We start from the raw sequence: 24,713 nt of genomic DNA on the forward strand, positions 1-24,713 counted from the left end.
CTAAAAATGGGCAGAAGACCTAAACAGACATTTCTCCAAAGAAGATATACAGATTGCCAACAAACACGTGAAAGAATGCTCAACAACACTAATCATTAGAGAAATGCAAATCAAAATTACAATGAGACATCATCTCACACCGGTCAGAATGGCCATCATCAAAAAATCTACAAACAGTAAATGCTGGAGAGGGTGTGGAGAAAAGGGAACCCTCTTGTACTGTTGGTGGGAATGTTAATGGATACAGCCACTATGGAGAACAATATGGAGGTTCCTTAAAAAACTAAAAATAGAACTACCATACGACCCAGCAATCCCACTCCTGGGCATATACCCTGAGAAAACCATAATTCAAAAAGAGTAATGTACCAAAATGTTCATTGAAGCTCTATTTACAATAGCCAGGACATGGAAGCAACCTAAGTGTCCATCAACAGATGAATGGATAAAGAAGATGTGGCACATATATACAATGGAATATTACTCAGCCATAAAAAGGAATGAAACTGAGTTATTTGTAGTGAGGTGGATGGACCTAGAGACTGTCATACAGAGTGAAGTAAGTCAGAAAGAGAAAAACAAATACCGTATGCTAACACATATATATGGAATCTAAAAAAAAAAAGAAGGAATGTTATCTTTTAAGGAGTTGTCTTGCTGGTGCCTGCTCTTCATTGTTGAGCAGGTATTCCTGCTGATGGGGGAAGTTAGGTCAATGCATAATGCAGATACACAATGCACAGTGAGGGGAGAGGGTAGGCCAAAGAGCAGAGAAGAATTTTTATGTTTAAATTTTTCTTGTCTTGCCATAAAACATGAGTTTTATTTCACAATTGATATCATTATTTTAATATTGGAATTATTTTAAATTTGGCCAATGAAAGCTTCTTTAAGCTGATTTTTATGTCCTTTTAATATTACCCTTAATTAGTTGAATACTCCCTTACTCTCTGGCTCAAAAATATGTTTGGGACTTGTCTCGCTTATTTGCTGCCTCAGCCCAGAAGAAAGCTATTTCTCCAAGGAGCTCTCTCCTCACCCTTACAGAGAATAATGTTTAGAAGCCCAGAATCTGGCTGCAGCTTGCTCTTTGTTATTGGAGAATCATTGCTCCCAGCCCCTCTCAGTGGGTACAGCTAAAGAATAGATCTATGGACATGTACATACATAATATTTATTTCTGCATCCTTCTACATATTTTGAAAACCACGATTTTGTACCAATACCTTCAACTCCAGTCTAACACAGCCATTCATTTCAGGTTTGTTTGCTTGTTTTTTTTTAATCCTTGTATAATTTATAACTTTCTTTTCCAAGAGTGAGAAATCCAGCTCTTGTTGTCCTTAATATATTTTCTTATTTGATCAAGCCTAATCTTTCATTGCCACTACCCCTGCAGACCCCTTGCAGGTGCCCTAATGACTCCATTCCAACTTTGAAAATCTGCACTGGCTGTTTCTCTTCTCCACTGTAGATGGAAGTTTTGCTCACCTCATTACAGCTCTAAATCCATACACAAGGCCATATTTCCCCCACATAGGTGACTTCCTCATGAGACTCAATCTCTGATACCCCTTGCCAACCCTTCTATGTGGACACCTCCCTCACTCTGCTTCAGTACCTTGATTTGGTCTATTGCAGCTTCTTCCCAACTCCTCCAATTGCCTATCTCTGCCAGCACAAAAGTTCAGCTAGGCTTTAGGACTGAATTATTCTAGAAGATAAGCCAAGAGGAAATGGCTTTCTTTGATTCTTAGAGGGACTTAGGGTGTTTCTAGAAGTGCTTACCTCCGAGTTGTATTCTCCACATGCATTAACAATGTTTAAATCAGGGGCCCTTCATTCGTTTTGAATTTCCTCCATAATTTGCTGAGCTGAGGCCAAATTTTGATATGAGAGGCCAAAAATGACCTAGGAAGTAGTTGATAAGGCCAGAAGCAGAAATAAATATACTGGTTTTTCAAAACAATTTTTTTTCCATATTGGGACATATCTTTTCTATTCATAGTCAATGAAAAAAGATTTCTACAGAGAGACAGAGGACAAATCTCTGTTGTAACATGTTCTAGCCACACGCTGTGTGGGCACTGAACTTAAGAGTCCAAATCCATGCTCTACCATTTCCTAGTTGTGAGGATTTGCGTAAGTTATTTGACCTCATTGTGCTTTGGTTTTCTTACTTATAAATGAGGAATAAAAATACCTTATTCCCAGAGGTATACTGCAAGTAGTAAAGGAGAAAATGTATAACTAGCACTGATCCCAATGTCTGAAAAAAAATGCAATCACTAAATGGGGGAAGATCCTGTTAATAATTTGGCTCTCATTGTCAGGAAACTAGCAGGAGAATGCCTAACCTGTAGACATCCCAGCTAATTATCTTACCCCTTTTGTCTATATCATCCCTCCCTGTGACACACGAGCTCAATATTTACTATTGTTTTTTTTCAAACTATGCCAAGTCCATATAAGAACCTAATAGACTTTCTATCCCAATTTACATTTACTTTGGTGTAGAGTACTCTTTTCTCTTAATGTATAGAGACAAGCTGTTGATTTGTAAGAAACACCAATTATCAGATGACACTTTTGCTTTGCAATCTGCTGAGTGACTTTCACACATTTGATGAAATTGAGCAAGGCCTGGTGATCCCTCTGGTGTCAGCTGCAAAGTGTCCACAGCACACAGAACAGCAGAACCATTTTCAGGGCAATCGAATGTTATGACTATGTGTTCCAGGAGCGTTTTATCCCTCTGTTTGATACCTATGTTTTTATTAGTGGTGCAATTGCAAAGGTAACACTATTGACAATGTTTGTGTGGCCTTGAGAGAAGCGTATGAATTGTTTTAGTAGCAGCACAATGTGTCCCGAAACATAAACCGTTCTGCATTGATAGTTGCTTTAGCAGCCACTGATCAGCCATAAATGTTAAAAATTAACAAGACGTTCTTTTTTTTTTTTTTTCCTAACCACCAAATGACTCTAAGCGTTAAATAAATGTTAGCAGAAGCTGCTTCTTGGCCACCGAGTGGTTCAAAACATTAAACATATTTTCAATGTATTACTCTTTTTCCAGCCTCCAAGTGGTTATAAACCTTAAATATGTTTTATAAAAACTGCTTTGCCAGGATGTAGCAAGTCCAGCTACTGGCAGGAGAGCTATCAACATCATTTTTCTTTAGAGTTGGCTTCCAGCTGTGGTACTGGTTTTTTGTTTGTTTGTTTCATTTTTTGTTTGTTTCTTTTTTTACCTTATTTGCTCTATTCTATTTATTTTTTGTACACAAAGGCAGGCAGGAAGCTACCTTGGCCCAATTGTCTCTTGTATGATAAGTGATCATGGGAGAGCGGTTGCACCTATATAAGCCCCTGCAGGCAACGGAGAGTTCTCTGAGGTTCAATTGCTTGTCCTGGGTATTCTACATAGATGTCAGCTCCATTTTCCAAAATGATTTTTGTTTCTGCTTTCCATTGTGCAATGTGTTGAGGTATGAAGATGGGTATAAATTAAGCTTGGTATTAAGGAAAATAACTTCAAGCAACCAGACACTGATGGATTACACTCGTTGATCAAGGTGAAAATATTCCATCAAAAGAACAGACTCAAAGACAGACAAAATGGCAAGACTACTAAGTTAATGAGATCTCTAACCCAAACATGATGAAGGACTTGAAATCTATGTCTGGAAATAACTCAGCGTGACAACAGCATGCAATTCAAAGGTGGTAAAGAGCATGTCACTATATAAAAGTCTTTCTAGGAATTAACAAAGAAAATCTGTTTATTTTAACCGAATTCACAATAAAATCAAGAGTGGCACTGATTCAATTGAAAATATGAATCTGCTCTATTATTCCAGGCAGAGTAATTCATCAAGCCAAATAAATACTCAGAAAAGCTTTTATTTGTACAGAATCCAAGTGTTTTCCAAATCATATATTTTATTTTGCTAAATGTTTTATTCTATGTGTATGTTCAACAGATTCAAAAATTTATGGGACACCTATTAAGTACCAGACACTTTGGGGAATTATGGTTAGAACCGTGAGAAAAACAGACAAAACCTCTACCTTCAGAAAGCTTTCGTTCCAAAGGTCTAGTGCAGGGGGCAGCAAACTACACCCTGTGGGCTTCTGGCACATCATCTGTTTTTATTGGGATACAGTCACACTTGTTCATGTATGTGTTATCTGTGGCTGATTTCACACTACAATGGCAGAGTTGGCCACAGAGGCCAAATGGCCTGCAAAGACTAAAATATATATAGTTTGATCCTTAGTTTGTTGGGCCATGTGTTGGTGGATTATCAGAGTAGGTTAAGGTAAGGTCAACATTTTAAATAGATGTATGAAGAAGGAGAGTGCTTACTATAGAAAAAACTTCCTCAAAAAGTAAAAAAGAAAGAAAGAAAGAAAAAAAAAAGACAATGGCAGGACCAGAGGGTAATTAGCTGGTGCTGAAAGGAGTGTTTTGAATTTATTATAATTATATAAGCACTGTCTTAAAGTATTAAAATTTCATGATAAAGTATTAATTTTTCTGCAAAACAATTCTTATTTCAATTACATAACCGTATTTTTAAATTAAAAAATATTAAAACTGAAACTAAGATGTTTGAAAGAAGAGAAACTCTAGATTAGGTTGAAACATTCTTTCCCCAATGTTTTCTCAGGATTCTTAAGTTCTTTGCCTCACTAGGAAAGTTGAAAATTACTGAAACCAAATTTGAAAACAACAGCCAGTATTAACAATTACTACCCAGTAAGTGTTAGAGGAAACTTCCTTAGAAAGTAAGGTTGGTGAGTTGATCAAGGTTGGCACTATTTTCATTTCTGACAAAGAAACTGAAACTTAAAAACAACAAAAATATCAGTGACTACAATTGTATAAATAATTAACAAAAATGAATATCAAAATATGGTACAATTTGTTTAGTTGGCAATGGCACTAGAAGAAAAAGAAACGTCAATTAAACTGTCAGCCATGTTAATTTTGCTTCTGAGAAAAACATTGTAATGGGATAATTTCATGAAATGCTTTGATGGCAAGAAAGTGCCAAACTATGATTAGCTACTGAACAATTCAAATTAAACAAGAAAGCAATTGGTGGCAGCCTGACTATTGAGAGGTTTTGTTTCATGCCTTTTTCTTCTCTTTTTCCCTATGTTTAATCAAGTATATGCTGTTTGACAGTGAAATGATTTATTGTAAAAACATTGTTATGAGAATTTAGTAGAAACTTCACTATAAGAGGAGAAAACATATTTCCATTTTTATTTTTTATTTTTATTTTTTAATTTTATTTATTTATGGCTGTGTTGGGTCTTCGTTTCTGTGCGAGGGCTTTCTCTAGTTGCGGCAAGTGGGGGCCACTCTTCATCGCGGTGCGCGGGCCTCTCACTATCGCGGCCTCTCTTGTTGTGGAGCACAGGCTCCAGACGCGCAGGCTCAGTAGTTGTGGCTCACGGGCCTAGTTGCTCCACGGCATGTGGGATCCTTCCAGACCAGGGCTCGAACCCGTGTCCCCTGCATTGGCAGGCAGACTCTCAACCACTGCGCCACCAGGGAAGCCCCAACTCTCAATGCTTTTTAAAAAGTGTTTAAAAATGTACCGTAAGTGGTATTTTGGACTGTTTTCAGCGGGAGGTATAGTTCAAATAACTTATCCATGCATTACTGAAAACTGAAATCTTTGCCTATTCATATATACAGTATATTTTGTATGTTGGGTCATTTGTCTTTTTCTAATTAATTTTATTTTAGAAATCATTTGTGGAACCTATATTTTATGTGAAAAGAGATTGGCATTAGTTTAAGACAATACTAGTTCCACTAATTTCCACCTGGATGACGATAGGCAAGTGATTTGACACTAGAAAGCATGTATTTCCCCCATTTTCTCATTGTAAAATGGGAATACATAACTGGGCTGTGTATGGTTTAAAGAAATTAATATATAAAAATCTAACATGATACCTGAAAATAATAGGAACTGAATAATAGCTCTCTCTGCCACTAAAATTCTTGGATGGGACTGTTACGAAGGAACACACTGTAGAACTGCTCTACTCAATAATGTGAACTGCCTTGTTGTCTTCTGGGGCAAGTACTTCCTCCAAACAAATCAAACCATTTCACTCACACAGCTTTCCTCTTGTCTCATAAATTCCTGCTATTCTTCTGTTTGCATTTAATAGAGGTGAGATATCAGTAAAATAGCCCATATTTTTTTCTTCACGTTATACCTTACAAGATTTTGTAAACTCTTTTAAACAATGTATATATTTTCATTTTTGTGGGATACCATAATTTTTCTTGATTCTATTATATTTTATATAGATAGAGATTTTTATAGGTTTTTCTGACTGTCAAATTTATAGTAATGTTGGTGCTCCACCTGGTGGTAAACAATAAGCATTTTACTTTTCTCTTTTCCTTAACGTTAAAAAATTGGGAGATAGAATTTTATATCCTGACTTTAAAAGTGTGTAGAAGTACCTGGAAGGGAATCTACTAAAAATTTACTAAGTATAAGTTGAATATTAGTCTGTAGTATACTATACTTAAATTTATTATAGATTAAATATATGTACATATATTTAATACATAGATATAAATATATATATACACTTATTATTTTACAAGTAATTTTTAGTTTAATGATTTATACTTATTGAGGAAATAGTTCATCTATTATTATATTCATTTACATATATGTTTTATATTTATGTATGTTAGGACACATAGCCTTATTTTTCTATAAATATCTAAATATCTGTCTTCTATCTATCATCTATCTATGTATCTTTTTAATCTATGTCTTGTATCCTGGATTCTTTTGCATTAGTATCCGTTTATTTCATGAGTATTCCCACCTTCACATTTGATACTGGTTACACTTAGATAGTGCTAGTATGTAAACTATTTCTTCACAGTAATTTTAATTTAACACTTTCTACTATTTATAATGACCCCTTGAAATTCTACAACAGAATCTATTGAAGTGAAAAGTGAAATTATTACTCCTAATTATAATCTTTAACTGGACAGCAAATTGCCTTTCAATTTTGCACTATTATGTTTTAGAGTTGATTTATTTTCTGTAGACTATATTTTCAAGGCTGGTAATCTTATTATGTACTTTACTAACTCAACTGTATACAAAAATTATATATATCTTATCAGGCATTTTCCACCTGAAAGTTCCTGAGTCTTCCCCTATTGGCTCAGCTATTGGAAGAATAAGAGCTGTGGACCCTGATTTTGGACAAAATGCGGAAATTGAATATAGTGTTGTTCCAGGAGATGGGGGAAATTTGTTTGACATTGTCACAGATGAGAATACACAAGAAGGAGTCCTCAAATTGAAAAAGGTACATAGACACTTTTTTTTTTTTAATTTTTATTTATTTATTTATTTATTTATGGCTGTGTTGTGTCTTCGTTTCTGTGCAAGGGCTTTCTCTAGTTGCGGCGGGCTGGAGCCACTCTTCATCGCGGTGCACGGGCCTCTCCCTATCGCGGCCTCTCCCGTTGCGGAGCACAGGCTCCAGACGCGCAGGTTCAGTAATTGTGGCTCACGGGCCCAGCTGCTCCGCGGCACGTGGGATCCTCCCAGACCAGGGCTCGAACCCGCGTCCTCTGCATCGGCAGGCAGACTCTCAACCACTGCGCCACCAGGGAAGCCCCATAGACACGTTTTTCGAAGTAGATTACCCAATAAAAATTAATGAACAGAAAGACTAAAACTTGAAAATGACAGAAATTTTAATTTTCCTTCAATGAGCAATATTTTAAAATAAAAAAAGACCAGGTGACTATGAAGTATTCACTCCCAGAGACACTTTTATTCTGTGATTCACCAGGTATATATTTTATGTTGAAACAATTAGGCCTATTAATTTGCTTAAATCCTTAAAAAATTCTTACCAGAGTCAAATTTTAATTTAATTTTTTAATGTTATCAACTCAGACGAAAAGGTTAATTTAAAAATGAGATGTAGAAGTAAATTCTATGCACACCAGGCTTGTTCTTGCCCCTTTTATTACTTTTCTGAGAATATAAATATCTAATTCACACATTGTTTGTGAGCCTGGACCTCAGACTGGAGGAATTCTGATATGGGCGAGAGCTGCTACTGGCAAGCGGACGAAATGAGAATGGGTAGCGCTGGGTCTGAGGGGCTATGACAAGGGAAGTGAACAGAAAAATTAACGAGAAGGAGGGAGAGGACAAAAAGGTGGAATGCGGTGGGAAGCCCTCGAGTAATGTTAAATTGTTTTATATAAAAGAGGATGGAGAGCAAAATTCAAAATATTGGAAATGAATCCCTATCTCAGTGTATGTAGTTTGTTTTTTGTCAGGTAGGGGCATGAAGAAGGAGAATGTAAATGTGAGAAAGAGAAAAATCATGACTGTATTTGGGGTGTGTAGATTATTTCTATAACAATGAGGTAAATTATAGGAATTTCCAATAATACAGCACAGGCAAAAAAGTGAACTTCATTTAATTGAGTACAGTTTTCCCCTCTCCCTATTATAGGAAAGTGCACTCTATTTATCCCAAAAGGCGGTATACCATACACATTTAATTTTGATACTTGTGATTATTTTAACCTGCAAGAAGTATTTTTACATTCAGTCCCATTAATCATGCTGCTGTTTCCATATTTGTTCAGGAACTCTGAATTTTATCAAAGAAACAACATATGTGGTAATAAAAATAATCCTGAAAAGAAACAGTTTTCATATAGATGATTTATCATCTTTTAATTCCTACTATTGCAAGAAAATTGTGCTTTGTCTAGAAATTAATTTAATCACATGGTCCCATTCAGCAAAATTTTTCATTTATGCTAAATTTTCAGAGTATAGCTAGAAAAAAAATTTGTGTCAAATTTTTATTCCATTATTATTTTGTTGTGGTTTTGCTTGTTTTTCTTTTTTCTATTCAGTAACAAATCCCTTAAAATCTTGTCACAATTTTTTTTAAATGATCTCAATATATAACAATGCTTAAAAGGTGTAAAGATATTAATTCATATTAAACAAATATAAATTCTCTTAGTAATATGAGAAATAATAGAAAATATTTTATATCAATGATTCATAAAACAAGTTTGAAATTAAATATATTTACAAAGTGAAATTGAGGCACAAAAGAGTTACATTGTGTATAATATATATATTTATATTAATTTATATTTACAGAGATACAATGAATGTATTTTATATTTACACATAGGATTTTTTTTTTAATTAATTAATTATATTTATTTTTTTTGGCTGTGCTGGGTCTTCATTGCTGCGCGCAGGCTTTCTCTAGTTGTGGCGAGTGGGGCTACTCTTCGTGTGCAGGCTTTTCATTGCAGTGGCTTCTCTTGTTGCGGAGCACGAGCTCTAGGTGCCCGGGCTTCAGTAGTTGTGGCAAACGGGCTTAATTGCTCCGCGGCATGTGGGATCTTCCTGCACTAGGGCTCGAACCCGTGTCCCCTGCATTGGCAGGCGGATTCTTAACCACTGTGCCACCAGGGAAGTCCTACACATAGGATTTTATATTTTGTATTGATTTACACTTATTTACCATCTATGCCAATAAATAATCAATGTTTAAGTGTCAATCTGGGAAAATGTATGACATTCTTTTTTACTTTTTACCACAATTGAAAAGGGAGTTGTGTGCTAACAATAAACCTTTATATTACTATGTCAAAGTGGATTAATCATTGAAAGTAATGACTTAGTTATATAAATCAACTTTTTGTAAATACTTATTATGCATATTCATTAAAGCAAGAATAATATATCTTCTGCCTTTTTAGTGTATGGAGATGTCATAAAGAGTGAAAGAGTCTTATTTATTTTGTATTCATTTTGTTTATTTTTTGAAAATTTTCTAGTTTTTAACTAGATTAAAAGTGAGATTTGTGAAATTATAGCATACCTTTATTAAAATGGATTTACATAATGTATAAAATAGTCTGGAAAGTATATCTGGAAGTAAATATATATATATGTATGTTTATAAATACATATATTTTTCTTCCTGCAGTGGATAAATAACCGTTGCCCATTTTGCTGGCATAAAATTTGTTATCTAAATAAAGCTCAGGGTCCATAACTAAAATTCACTCCTTCATTCACCAAACATTGATGTGACAACCACTAAATCCTAACCCATTCTGGGCTCTGAGGGGCAGTGAAGGAAACAGACACATTCACTCTGCTCAAGCAGCTACTGTTCAACTGGGGAAGTTAGACAATAAGTAAATTTAAAAGCACTGTCAGTGTTAAATTTAAGTTTGAAAAACACAAAGCAGGGTAAAAATAAGCAATTTAGAGGACGGTGGCTATCCTACAGTGAGGCAGTCAGAAAAGACTTCTCTGTTAGGATGAAATTTCAGCAGAGACCTGAAGGATGCAAAAGATGAGCCATATGGTATCTGAGTGATGTGTGTTCCAGAAAGATTGAGCAGCAATTGCAAAATCCCTGAAATGGGAGTGTACCGGGCAAGGAGGCCAGTGGGACTGAGTACAGTGAATGGAGGGGCCCATAGCTGGAGATGAGGTCAAATATGCCGGCGAATGTCCCATCATGGAGATCCTTGCAGGTCAGGCAAAGGACTTGAATTAAATCATGATACGAGAAGACAGTGGCAAATTTCTATCTAAATTACCATTACCCTTGGTAAAGCCAGGATACACTGACTTTTCTGAGGCAAATAATGACTAGGGAGTAAGGACAGAAATAGACCAGTTAAGAGACTATAGAATTAATCCAGGAAACCAATGATGGAGATATAGTCCCTGATCTTTATAGCAATGAAAATTGTGAGAAACGGTGAGATTCTGGCTAGATTTTAAAGGAACGGCCCAAGCATATTTTTATAAATATTCTTAACATCGGGTAAATTACATCAAACATTTGAATAGATTTGTTTTTAGCATTCTAATTTGTTTTACTCTCTAAATAAGGAGACACCAGAGGCAATCAATACCAGCTAACCTCTTATTCTGCTGGAAAAGAAAATTACAACCTACAGACTACATTTATAAATCTTTAAAAAGTAACTCAGGGGAACATTTTTGTAACAAAATTTTGAAATTATCTATTTATCTATCTACCTACCTACCTATCTACGTATCTGGTGTATGTATTATTTTGAGTAAATGTGTGTGTGTGTGTGTGTGTGTGTGTGCACGTGCTCACATACATATATAGATATATGACTTGAATAAATATGGCAGTATGTTTTTCTAAAAATAAAACAATGAGGAAATATTCTGTTCAATAAAGCCCATGAAAACTCAAAATAATTTAAATAATGTAACTTCTGTATTTTTTATTGAGGTATAATTGACACACAAAATTATATGAGTTTCAGGTGCAACATAATAATTCAAAATTTTATATATTGCAGAAGATCACCACAATAGGTCTAGTTAACATCCATCACCATACATAGTTACAAATTTTTTCTTGTGATGAGAATTTCTAAGATTTACTCTTTTTGCAACATTCAGATATGCAATACAGTATTATTAACTTGTAGTCCCCATATAGTATCTTACATCCCCGTGACTTATTTACTTTATAACTAAGTTTGTACCTGTTGACTCTCTTCACTCATTTCACCCACCACCCAACCCCCACTTCTGGCAACCACCAATCTATTCTCTGTAATCTATGAGCCTGTTTTTTTTGTTATTTTTTTTTTTTGTATTTTTTTGTCTTTTGTTTTAGATTTCATATGTAAATGAAATCATATGATATTTGTCTTTCCCTGTCTGACTTATTTCACTTAGCATAATGCCTTCAAGGTCAATCCATGTTGTCATAAGTGGCAAGATTTTATTCTGTATCTCTATATCTCCAGGTTCCACATCCAAGGATTCAATCAACTGTGGATGGAAAATATTGGGGAAAAAAAATTTCAGAAATTTCCAAAAGGCAAAACTTGAAGTTGCTGCACACTGGCAACTATTTACATAGCATTTACTTGTATTAAGTATTACAAGTAATCTAGAGAATATTTAAAATATATAGAAGGCTGTGCATAGGTTATATGCAAATACCACTTCATTTTATATAAGGAATTTGAGCATGCTTGGATTTTGGTATCTGCAGGGGTCCTGGAGCCAATCTCCCCTGGATACCAAAGGATGACTGTATATACCACATTTTCTTTATCCATTCATCTCTCAACGGACATTTGGGTTGCTTCCATATCTTTTATTTTATTTTATTTTATTTATTTATTTATTTATTTATTTATTTATTTATTTATTTTTGGCTGTGTTGGGTCTTCGTTTCTGTGCGAGGGCTTTCTCTAGTTGCGGCAAGCGGGGGCCACTCTTCATCGCGGTGCGCGGGTCTTTCACTGTCGCGGCCTCTCTTGTTGCGGAGCACAGGCTCCAGACGCGCAGGCTCAGTAGTTGTGGCTCACGGGCCCAGTTGCTCCGCGGCACGTGGGATCTTCCCAGACCAGGGCTCGAACCCGTGTCCCCTGCATTGGCAGGCAGATTCTCAACCCCTGCGCCACCAGGGAAGCTCTGCTTCCATATCTTGGCTGTTGTAAATAATGCTGCAACGAACATGGGGTTGCATATGTCTTTTTAAGTTAGTGTTTTTTTGTTTTCTTTGGAGAAATACCCAGAAATGAAATTGCTGGATCATACAGCAGTTCTATTTTTAACTTTCTGAGGAACCTCCATACTGTTTTTCATAATAGCTACACCAATTTAAACTTCCGCCAACAGTGCACAAAGATTCCTTTTTCCTCACATCCTCTCCAACACTCATTTTTTGTCTTTTTGATAATAGCCAATGTAGCATATATGAGGTGATGTCTCACTGTGGTTTTGATTAACATTTCTCTGATGATTAGTGATGCTGAGCATCTTTTCATGTACCTGTTGACCTACAGTTCTTTAGATTTTTTTTGATCAAACACTGTATTATAGGGCTATTTATGCGTATGTTCAGAGAGTTCTCAGAAGACTTTATCTTGAACTTATTCAGAGTCCCAGAAGAAGTAGATGTAAAATCATAAATATGTATGTAAATATCAACAGCAGTATTTCGGTTCCATAATGATCTTAAAATTACTCTTTGGAAATTTCTCCCTGCAATATCTCAGCATAGAATTGCAATGAAGAGTTTTGATGTAAAACCAAATTAATACAGAAATTATGTTTTTAAGTATATTACATGCATCTAGAAAGTCTAAAAATATATACTCTACATTTGAATATGTGTCTGTTTTTGAATATAATGATATTCTTTGTTTTCAGAGCATTTTTCTTTTTTAAGCTCACTTAAAAAATAAATGAAAATGCTTAATATTCTCTGAAGCACATATTCTCATTATAGTTTTATTTCCAAAATTTTTATTTACTTTCCCTTTACCATTTCCCCCCTCTCTCTTCTTTCTCCATGGAGGGAGGGTGTACATGGATAAAAATGATGGTCATGTTTGCATGAGCTGAGAAGAATGAAAAATAGGCATTTTTATTTTATTTCTTTTAAACCTCAACTTGGATTCAGTTTATGAGCACTGTGACAGAATGCCATTTCACTGTGTCACTTTGAATTCAGAATAACATTATGCAACTTTATATATCTCTGCAAGGCACAAGATATTGTTTTTTTTTTTAAAAAGAAACAAACTATTCTTACTTTATACTTACGTCCTATTGCACTGAGGAAAGAATGAACAAATAAAAAGTGCCCTATATATTGTTAAGTATTATAGCAATAGAAACAATAACAAAATCAGGGTAATATAACTTAAAAACAATTTTTGTCACATCTAAAAATTAGGCGATAGGTTACATTTAAAATAAGAGAATAAGGTATTTTAAATTCAGCAATTTCATTCTTAAGTGAAAAGCTAAATGAAATACATTTTTAGTCAGTAGTTTTTATTTCCTACTGGATAAGTGAGAATAAATATATACTTATTGGATGTAAGTATAAAGTTACATGAGTTAAAAACATTCAAGAACGGAAAATACATGTTTATTTACAGGCATGCTGTGGTTTTCTTGTTACTGATTAAGAAATTTAGGCAATTAAATAGCAGGATGAATACTTAAATTGTACAAAAGAACAATTTTAATGTCTTGAATAATTTCTAAGCCAGTTCTGTACTATTTCTACAGAATATCTATCTGGAGCTAACAAGTAATGATAACATCTATTTAAAATAAAGAATGGTGAAGTGATTTCCTATTTATTTTAAAATAAGTAAAACTTTTTTGGAATTAAAAAAATCCTTACTATTTTGCTGTTACTTGGCAATATTATTTCATTTCAAATAACCATAACTGTGATCACAGTGAATCCAAGGTGAATTATTTTCTTTTTCCTTAAAAACAGAAGAGATAAAATATTTTATTCTTCACCAGAATTTTAAATAAATAAACTCTCAACTGGTCTCATTGGACAATTTTATTTATGCCCCATTAGTCACTAAAACTCACTTTCTTTTTGACATCTCAAATGGCAGGGGAGTGAATTCACATCAAATGATTTGGTAGCATAGCACCATCATGTGGTTAATTTTTGAATAACTCTTAGAAAAAATAAAAATAAAATTAGCAATACCTTGTTTTATATAACCAAGCATACACCTCAATTTATTGTTTAAAATATTCCTGTTTTTGCCATACAAATATGAAAATTTCAAAGAAAAATAAGTGGTGTTTGTTTCTGTAAATATCATGCTCCTGTTTTTGTAAATATTTATCTTCATCTTCTTTTTAAACATCTAACTTCCCTAGTCTCATCAACTCTCAACTAGCCCCCAAGTTGACATAACCAATGAACATTGTTTACTGCCTTGTAGACATTTCTAACTTGTGTGTGTTAGTCTTTTCACACTCAAAATGTCCAAAGCTGAATTCCTTGTCTTCTCCCAACCAAAGTGTGCCTGCTCACATTTTCTCCTTCCTGGATAAGGCCCTACTTCCTCTCCAGTTCCTTAAAGCAGAAATCTAGGCTTATTCTTATGCTGCTTCCATTACCATGAATTCCCCTTTCTGAATAGGACGGGAAGCTTGATCACTGATTCCTTCTGAGCTTGGATTAAAATTTCCCTCTTTCTCCTCTTCATGGGTTGACTTACAACCATCCTTGTTACTCTTTTCCACCACTGCAATGGCTATTTTCTGAGCCACGCACCTTATGTTCATCCATTTACTTTATGAGTGAATCGCTGAAACCTAAATCTGTTTATTTTACTCTCACTCCTAATCTGTTTCTGACTCCTATCACTAGTAAGATAAAGAGCAAATGATATATTTTCTATTATCATCTCCTTCATACACACACACACACACACACACACACACCCATACGCACACACACACATTCACCTGCTACATTCCAACCACACCAAACTCATTGCAATTTCTACTGAAGATGCTGTGTTATTCTTCCTTCTGCATAGAAGGTACCACCCTACATGAGCATTTCTATTAATTTTTTCCTGTTCTTTAATATGGCTGTCACTCATGTCCCTCACCAAAGAATTCCTTGAGTCCCTCAGGCAAAGTTGATCCCTCCTTACTTTCTTCACCAAATGTTACCATTTCTGTCCAAGCACCTATGAGACTTAAAGGTGCTCAAATTCTAAATGCATCTGATTTTTCTACTATAGTTTAAGCCCCTAAAGACACTTTGTCATATCTATATCTCTGTCGCCATGATAAAGGAAATGCTTAAAATATACAGGGTGTTTAAATTTCTTTAAAAAAAAAATCTCATGTTGGTTTATTGTTTTAATTTCAGATGCAATACTTTTCTTAGTATTCACAAACCATGCAGAGTTCAACATGTTTTTAAAGTATTTAGAAAAATATTGCTTTACTGATTACATAAATGAGAAATATGAAGCTCATTGGACGAAAGTAAAATTTTCAGGACTACACAACTTGCAGTAAATTATAGAACATATTTGAAAAGCATATACTTTCAACTATTGTGAAGAACTGTATATATTAAAGGTAAAATGTGAGAGTGGACATTCAACAAGTTAAAAAGAATTCCCCCTCCCCCGATGGTCATGGCTTATACTGCATGTGCCTATAAAACAGATATCTTGCTTAGGCATTTGTAACAGTTGATGAAATCATTTCTTTCTTAGGGAAAATATCACCACAAGCCCTCAAATAAAAGCACTAGATGTTCTTCCAATTCTTTTTTATTTTGTTTTATCTTAGTTACTGAATTTGTTCCAAAAATTGTCACTGAAATATGGCTTAGAAACGATGCCATGATTCTTAAGTTAATTCATTAAAATTATCAAAAATTTGCAGTTCTGCACAAAAACCTAGAGTTGATAACTTGCCCACAGAAAAATTAAATTCGTTTCTAGTAAATAGTTCTGTAAAAATATTTTGAGATAAGGTATATTAATTATATGTTTCTTCATTTTAATATTTTTACTTGACAGACACTTTTTGTCTGGTAATTCTATTGTTCTTTTAAGCTTTTAAAAATTTTAGAACTGAAATACTGTTAAAATTTGTCAAAACTAAAATCTACGTTTTAAAAATGGCCACATTTCACTGTTTCCCCTTTATGATAGGGGCATTCTCATCTGATAATGTGACAACTTTTATCCATCAAATAACTGCTTGACATTTTTTGTATGTGTGAAACTGAGTTGAATTTCTTCCTCAGTGATGACGGGATATACCAGACCCTCCCATAGCTCCCTCTCACATAAACACGCACGCATTCTTCCCCATCTACCCCTGACACACACAATACATCTGTCTTCCAAGTTTTGGATTTTTCCATAGCACTTATTACCACTTGGGATGCTACCATTTGCTTATTTATCTTATTGTTGTCCATCAAACCCTAGAAGAGAGCAAGCTCCATGGGGGATTTTTGTCTGCTTTGTCCAGTTCTGACATCTATAATGATGTCTAGCACACAGTAGGATATTTAAGAAATATTTGTTAAAAATAGGAATAAAATGCCTCAGGAATTTTGTGCTTACTTTCTTCCCTCAGGCTTATTTCCCTCTGATTTCCCCACGCCTGTTTCTTTGCATCTCATTTCCAGTATTACATCCTCAGAGAAGCACATCTTATCTGCTCTATGGAATGTCTCCACCATTGTTTTTCTGTCCCATTACACTATTTTCCTCATAAATCTTACCACTAACTGAAAAGTATTATTTACTTATTATTCGTTCTGGCTCTCCCTCTCTATTAAAAAAAATGGACTTAATTTAACTCATGAACCAAGATATCCTCAATTCCTACTGTGACAAAATAAAATCTAATCAAATATTTGATTCAATTTATGCAGATTTAAATTAACTTGAATAAATCAATTAAAGAAGTAGGTACAGACATCATCTATGGATGATTTAATATGAGACTTGAGTAGTGGTAGAGTTTTAGACTAATTTATTAGCTAATAGGAAAGTCTAGCAAGGAATAAATAAATTGACTCCTGTATTGTTAAAAAAATTAAGTTTGAGGAACTTGATTTTCCTTTAAAATGATGCTTGATCTGAAAGTCTTATCTTTATAGTTCAGCCTCGTATCATAAACCTCCCTTACAAGAGCTTGTTCCTAGTGTCTTTTTATCTTTGTTCAGCCTGGTATAAATCTGCTTTCTTGTTGCTTGTCTTGAAAAGCATCTTCTCTTTCAGATACATTTACAGCCTTCAGTTATTTGGGTTCATTGACAATTTTCCTTTCCATTGACTGTTAAGACCTATGATATGACTGAGAGAGTAGAGTCATTTCTAAAGGATACATTTTATTAAGAGTGAGGACTCTACTGTGATGGTGAAAATGGTACATGTTCATCATAAAAAATGAACCAGTAGAGAGAGCAGAAAGTAAAGAGCGATGAAAGCACAAGCAATTGTGGGTCAGAGTATAGTATAAGTGAGTTTTCTGCTCAGGGTCTTCCAGGCTGAAATCAAGGTGTAGGCCACTGCTGCGACTGATCTGAGGCATAGAGTTTTTTTCCAAGATTACTTCTTTTGGCAGAACTCATTTCTTTATGGCTTTATGACTGCGGACCCTACTTTTTTGCTGGCTGTTGGTCAAGATCCAGTCTCAGTTCCCAGAGGCACCCCAGGCACTTGTCAGGTGGGCTCCTACATCACAAATTTACTTCTTCAAGGCCAGGAGGAGATCATCTGTAGCACCTCCTTCTACTAACGCTCACGTGATTACATCAGACCCTTCAAGCAAAATCTCCCTTGTAATTAACTGAATGATAAGTGATTAAAGACCTTGATTATATTTCAATAATTTATTTTTCCATAAAACTTAACAAATTCATGGGATGATACCCCATTCAGTTCAGAGGCCCGTCACACACTCAAGGGCAGCAAATTTTACAAGAGATTATAGAAGAGGTTATCTTGTCCTTGGGGGTAAGAATCTTGGGGACACCTTGGGAATTCTGTCTACCAAAGCTGCTTTTCAAATTCCTCAAAATATAACTCTAGCTATCCATTTTCACTCAACATTATCTGGAAACGTGATGAGGCCTGGAAGAGCCCAGGGAATTATTCTTTTGTATTTTATGTCAAAAATTGCTCATCCCTCTTTGAAATGAGAAAATCTTTTGGTACATTAATATTTTATGTAGTTTTTCATGACCTGGACCTCAGCAAAGTAAAAGCAGAGAAAGTGGCTAAAAACAAAGAATCAAAAAGATTATATCTTGCCCAATTTTTTCTTTTATATTCTAATGAACAATTAAATATATCCTACTCCATTTCTTTTTTTAATTTATTCATTTATTTTTATTTATTTGGTTGCGCCAGGTCTTAGTTGAGGCTCACCAGCTCCTTAGTTGCAGCAGTTGGGCTCCTTAGTTGCAGCATGCGAACTCTTAGTGGCAGCATGTGAACTCTTAGTGGTAGGATGCATGTGGTCTAGTTCCCTGACCAGGGATTGAACCTGGACCCCCTGCACTGGGAGCACAGAGTCTTAATCACTGCGCCACCAGGGAAGTCCCTCCATTTCTTCACAGTTTAGGTTTCTTACCGTACAACTCCCTACGATATGAATTGTTTCCTGAAAATTCTGGTTTCACTAACCTTCCTTTATCGAAACATCCTGAGGAGAAAGGAACTACTCAACTAAATTCTATTTAATCAATCATTTTCTTACTTTTCTAGAAAGGTTCATAAAATTGAATGCACCCCAAGCAGTACTACAAAGTTTTCTATTTATTGTGCGAGAGCTAAATTAGTTCCACTTCATAATAATGGATTTCTGTTATGGAATATGATTCATTTCCTAACAATAATAAAAAATCCTTTTTTTTCTATACTTGTTTCAAATAATAGGATTTTTGTTGATTGCAAAGTTAGATGAATTTCATTCCTCGGCACCATCTCACCCCACCCCCTCCACAAAGGGTGGAGGGTAGTCTGTCAGATGAGTTGGATAAAGTCAACTAGAGAGAGATTGGTATTGATTTTTTTTTTTGCTCTTTCTGAGCTATCCAGTTGTATGCAATGGCATTGCCTAAGGGCCAGGGTCACGAAGAGGTAAGGTCCTCTAGGATATTATTGTGGCATTTCTCCTACAATTTTCTTCAGTTGTTTGATCACTGCAGGAGATAAGTTTTCAGTCATAAAAGAATATCTGTATGTACAGAAAGTTTCTTTCATCTCACTCTTTATCACCCTGCCCACTAAATACTTGTCTGCTGTGACAGGTCAGGAGTTCTTAAAAGGCATAGATTATGTCTAATCTCCTAAAACAAAATGTAGAAAAGGTTTTAGATTCTCGCTTCATTCCTGGGTTTGAAATGGACTCCAAAGTGGGGAGTCAAGTCGATCAGATAGCAGTGACATGTTAATTAACTAGGTAAATAAAATTGAGATCTTGTCTAGAAAGAATTTGCCTAATCCTACAGACAATCAGAAGCATTCCGATGTCTAGGAGAAGTAGAGAGGGAAAGGAAGAACAATTGGTACTAATTTCTACATTTTAAGAGAAGTTAATTCTGGGCCAAAGAAGGGGGTAAGTATCAGCCAGAGCAGCTCAACTAGCCTTCTAGGCAAAAGGACCCGAGGTGATAAAGTCAAAATCGTCTTACACTAGAAGTTAGGGGTAACTATGATAAAAAATTATATTGTTTAACATTCATCGAGCACTTAGAGTTTACAAAACACGAAGTATATTTCTATATATTCTTTAACTTAAACTAGCTTGTACAGCTTATAAATTATACATCACTCAGGTATCTCTTATGGCATACGATTTCTCTTGAATACATCAAATGATGGGAGACTTACTACTTCTTCAAACAACTCAGTCATTAAACAAGATGGCAAACCTTATTTATCTTTGCCTCTTTCTGTCCTCCTGGAATGTATCCCAGGTCTTACCACCATGTAGGCAATCAACACTTTTTAAAATTAGTTTAGTTTTGAATGGTTTTGTTTGTTAGAGATTTCTTCTTTTTTTAGCTTAAAGTTGCCATGTTTAATAATTTAAATTATTGTTAATTCCCTATTGAGAGACTTATAGAATAACCCTAACTGATATTCAATATTTGAAAAGGTGTATCCTTTTTTGTCTCTTGTCTTCTTCATTCCAGGATAAACATTCCCAGTAATTGTAACAGTTTTGTATGTTGGGTTTGAATAATATTTTGTTACCCTATTCTGGCAATTGGTTGTCTTTTCTTGAGCCTGATCCTTTAACAAAACCCTGTAGTCAAACTGTGGGCTGATCAAAACCGTAGCATCATAATCTCTTTTTCCAGATATTATGTTTCTATCTGTGTAATCAACAGCCCCAATATCAACCCTGGCATATTAGCCAATAACTTATATTGCTTTAAGACAAATGAAAAGTCTTAGCAAGAAGACAGAAATTGAAGAAAATCAGTATTATATGTAAACAGGTATGAGCTGAATAAATAAAAATATAAAAACTAAAAGAAAGCATTGAGTCCAAGGCAAAGAAATACATGAATAAAACTTGGACGAATTAAACAAAATAAGGGGAATGATTACAGGGAAGATAAACATAGATCCCCCTGAGTGAAAATTACTGTGAAAGAGACTTAATGTCAAGTCCAATAAGTGTTACTGTTTGCTATAATAAACTTATAGATTTGTGAGTTTTTAAGGATTTCACGGTGATTTTCTTTCTTTTCTTTTCCCTTCTTCACAGGAAAAGCATAAAACAGCAATCTTGTCCTTAAAAGAGAGAAATATACCCACTTTATTTCCCCCAGGTGTACTGAGGCAAAAAAGAGATGTGTTGACACAGCAATTAACACATCATGGGAGTCATACCAGAGGGGATTAATTTAGAAAACAGAAACTTCTAAAGGTCCCAGAAAATCACTATGTTAATTAACTATGTTAATGTTCATTTCATGTCTTAGTTTGTCATAGGTGATTAGAAGTCACAGCCAGTGACCGTAAAGTATTCGTTTTAATAAAGCACTACAGCAACATCATATTTCTATAATATAATATTTCCAGTTATTGGGAACATAAAACTAATATTCAGAAAAAGGTAAATATAAGCAGTGTAAAGTGAAAAATCAAGGATCAGTGACTCCATTGACAAATTACATCCAAATATTTTGTCTCATGTTGTTCTTTAATCCTATATGTTCAAAGCCTTAATTCTTGGTCATATATCCTGATCATGCATCACCGTGCCTACTAATTCTATGTGTAATGCTGACAACACAAAGGACCAAAACTCTGGATATAGTCCTTGGCAGCAAAAATACCTAGACATTCAAAAGTATTCAATAGAAAAGGATACTATTGTCAAAATAATAAAAATTGTCCAAGAAAAAAACATAGTTTGCTACACCAAATTTTTAGCTGGAATCTAAAAGTATCATTTCAATTTTGTTGTATTTTTAATTACTGCTTGATTCCACTAGATGTCAGTACTGGATAAGAGCATCCTTAATAGGTACTTGATCTCCTGCAGTTGTAACCACTCACGTGAAAGGAATAAGCCCTATCTAGCACATATGTGTGCATATGTCATTTTAATGTATGCAGCTGATGACATTTACAAGTTACCCAGACACTTCTACAACTGGTCGACTCTTTTCTTAAAATGTTTAACTCGTACTTCCCTTACCCACTAATTATTAAAGGAAAATGACCATTTGATATTAACTTGCAAATTACTCTGTCCACCATCGTTGCCACATCCTGTATGAATGTATCTCCTCACTTTTGATTTGTCCTCGCTACAGCCATTGGATTTTGAGACAAAGAAGGCTTATACTTTTAAAGTAGAGGCCTCCAACCTGCACCTTGACCACCGGTTTCACTCTGCGGGCCCTTTTAAGGACACTGCCACAGTGAAGGTCAGCGTGCTGGATGTGGACGAGCCGCCGGTTTTCAGCAAGCCCCTCTACACCATGGAGGTTTACGAAGACACTCCAGTTGGGACCATCATTGGCGCCGTCACTGCCCAAGACCTCGATGTCGGCAGCAGTGCCGTAAGGTAAGAAAAAGAAACGTTTTCTTTTCTGTGTCAGAAAGAGAAAGAAAATAAAACAACACTCTGACCAGGCTTGCATGAATTATTTAGAGAATACAGTGCTTGAAAATGGAATCACTGTACATAGTAAGTATAAGAATAGAAGAAAAAACATAGCATTTGAACAAAAACATCTGGTATCAATCCCTGTAACAGGGTTTAGTAGTGGCCTGATGTTGGGCTTGTCACTCATGCTGGTCAACCTCAATTTTTTTATCCACAAAAGGGATTTAATAGTAAGCCTAAGAGGATGATTCTCATGAATAACGATATTAAGATACTTTCACGGTGCCTGAAATATCATAGATATATAATACATTTTTCAATTATTCTAAAATCTCTGTCTCTTACCCAAAGTTACTGCTTGAAAAAGATTGTTTTACCATTTTAAATTTGCAGCTCATTTTTTCACTGTGGCAGTTGTATATGCTGATGGAAGCACAATTAGAGTCAGTCTTAAGGTAAGAGGCATTGTGGAGTTGCTCAAAGCCCAGACTTGGCAAGGAGTTCCTTACTGGCATAAGGCTGCTTGGTAGTGAGTCAACAAAGCAATCGATGGAACAAGAAAGAGTAAGAAAATACACCCCCCCCCCAATAAATGCCACTTGCATTGCTGAAACGTGGTGGGATTCCCTTTTCCTCCCTTATAAATCGATCCTACAACGTATTTTGAGACTTGTTCAGGTGCCCACGTGCCTACAAGAACTGGGGGTGGGGGGGGTGGAAAGAAAAAAAAGGAAGAAATGAACATATGTACGAAACAGGAACAGACAGACGTTGCGATTGCTGATGGGGAGGGGTGGGGGAGGGGAGGACTGGGATCTGGGATTAGCAGGTTCAAACTAAAAGGAGAGAGAGAGAAACGTGTGATCTGTTCCGAATCTTCTAACTCCAAAGGGTTGAAGCTTATAGTATGCAAAATCCACACCAAAGAACACATTAAGTAGGCTTTTAAAGCAAAACACCACTCTGTCGACATAGGAAAAATACATAGACATATATCGCACAAGATTTTAAGCCATGGGGTAATTAATGATAAAAAAAAAAAAAAAAGCATCATCCTTTCGGCGGTAGCCTCAACACATTCATAGCACAGAGAAAAATTTCAGGATATGGCTGCGAGCATGAAAGCTCTGCTCTTTGTACTTGTCTGCATCCACCCCCCAAAGTCGCCTGAACACTTTCCTTCTTGAAGGATGTCTGTGATCAAGAGAGAACTAAAAAAGCACATTTGTCTTGGGAAAGGGAAGAAAAAGAGCAATTATTGAGTGCCCCTACACGTCAGGTTGAATGCTGGCTCATTTCCTCATTGGGTTCAAGTTGTTCTACATGCTCATATTACGGCATGATTCACTGTCAGTTAAACTCCAGAGAAGTCTATTTATTACCAGTGTTCACAGGGGCATGCTCAAGAATCTGCTACGTTAGTAGTTGTTATACATTAATCTGTCATCATCCATCAATCTTGTTCCTGAACACCCTGAGTGTGCTGCTGGTCACTGTGAAAGTGGAAAATGCCTGCTGAGTGGATTCACAGGTAATTTCAAGAATGTAAACAGAATGGAAGAAATATTGAAGGTTGTAAAAAAGTAATAAAAAGGTAAATAAACATGGATTGAAATTCTCTACTGTTCAATAGATGAGAATTGTGGGACATAGTGGGACACAATATCTTAGGGAACATGCTAAGTTGTTTAATTTACTATATGTACTATTTTTTTATTTTACTTTATTTTTATTTCATTTTATTTTTTTGACTGCATTGGGTCTTCGTTGCTGCGCGTGGGCTTTCCCTAGTTGTGGCGAGCAGGGGCTACTCTTCATTGCAGTGCGCGGGCTTCTCATTGCAGTGGCTTCTCTTGTTGCAAAGCCCGGGCTCTAGGCATGCGGGCTGCAGTAATTGTGGCTTGCGGGCTCTAGAGCGCAAGCTCAGTAGTTGTGGCATGAGGGCTCAGTAGTTGTGACTCATGGGTTCTAGAGCGCAGGCTCAGTAGTTGCGGCAGACGGGCTTAGTTGCTCGGCTGCGTGTGGGATTTTCTTGGACCAGGGCTCAAACCTGTGTCCCCTGAACTCAGGCAGATTCTTAACCACCAGGGAAGTCCATATGTTCTATTTTGAATACTGATAATAGCATGATGAGGTCGAGATATGAATAAAATATTATTTTAATGAAATACTTTA

At 35.5% G+C, this 24,713-nt stretch overlaps 1 protein-coding gene across 1 annotated transcript in view; it reads left to right on the top strand.

Moving 5' to 3' along the window:
* The window catches only part of LOC309623105 (cadherin-12-like), a 301,450-nt gene that overhangs the window by 233,536 nt on the left and 43,201 nt on the right, over window positions 1–24,713 (top strand). The window contains exons 6-7 of the mRNA XM_082379619.1: window positions 7,111–7,377; window positions 22,243–22,496. Of these exons, the coding sequence (XP_082235745.1) occupies window positions 7,111–7,377; window positions 22,243–22,496 (521 nt within the window). The remainder of the gene's footprint in view (window positions 1–7,110; window positions 7,378–22,242; window positions 22,497–24,713) is intronic.

The sequence above is a fragment of the Balaenoptera borealis genome, assembly GCF_965194805.1.
Source record: "Balaenoptera borealis genome assembly, chromosome: 2".
NCBI classification, from domain to species: Eukaryota; Metazoa; Chordata; class Mammalia; order Artiodactyla; family Balaenopteridae; genus Balaenoptera; species Balaenoptera borealis.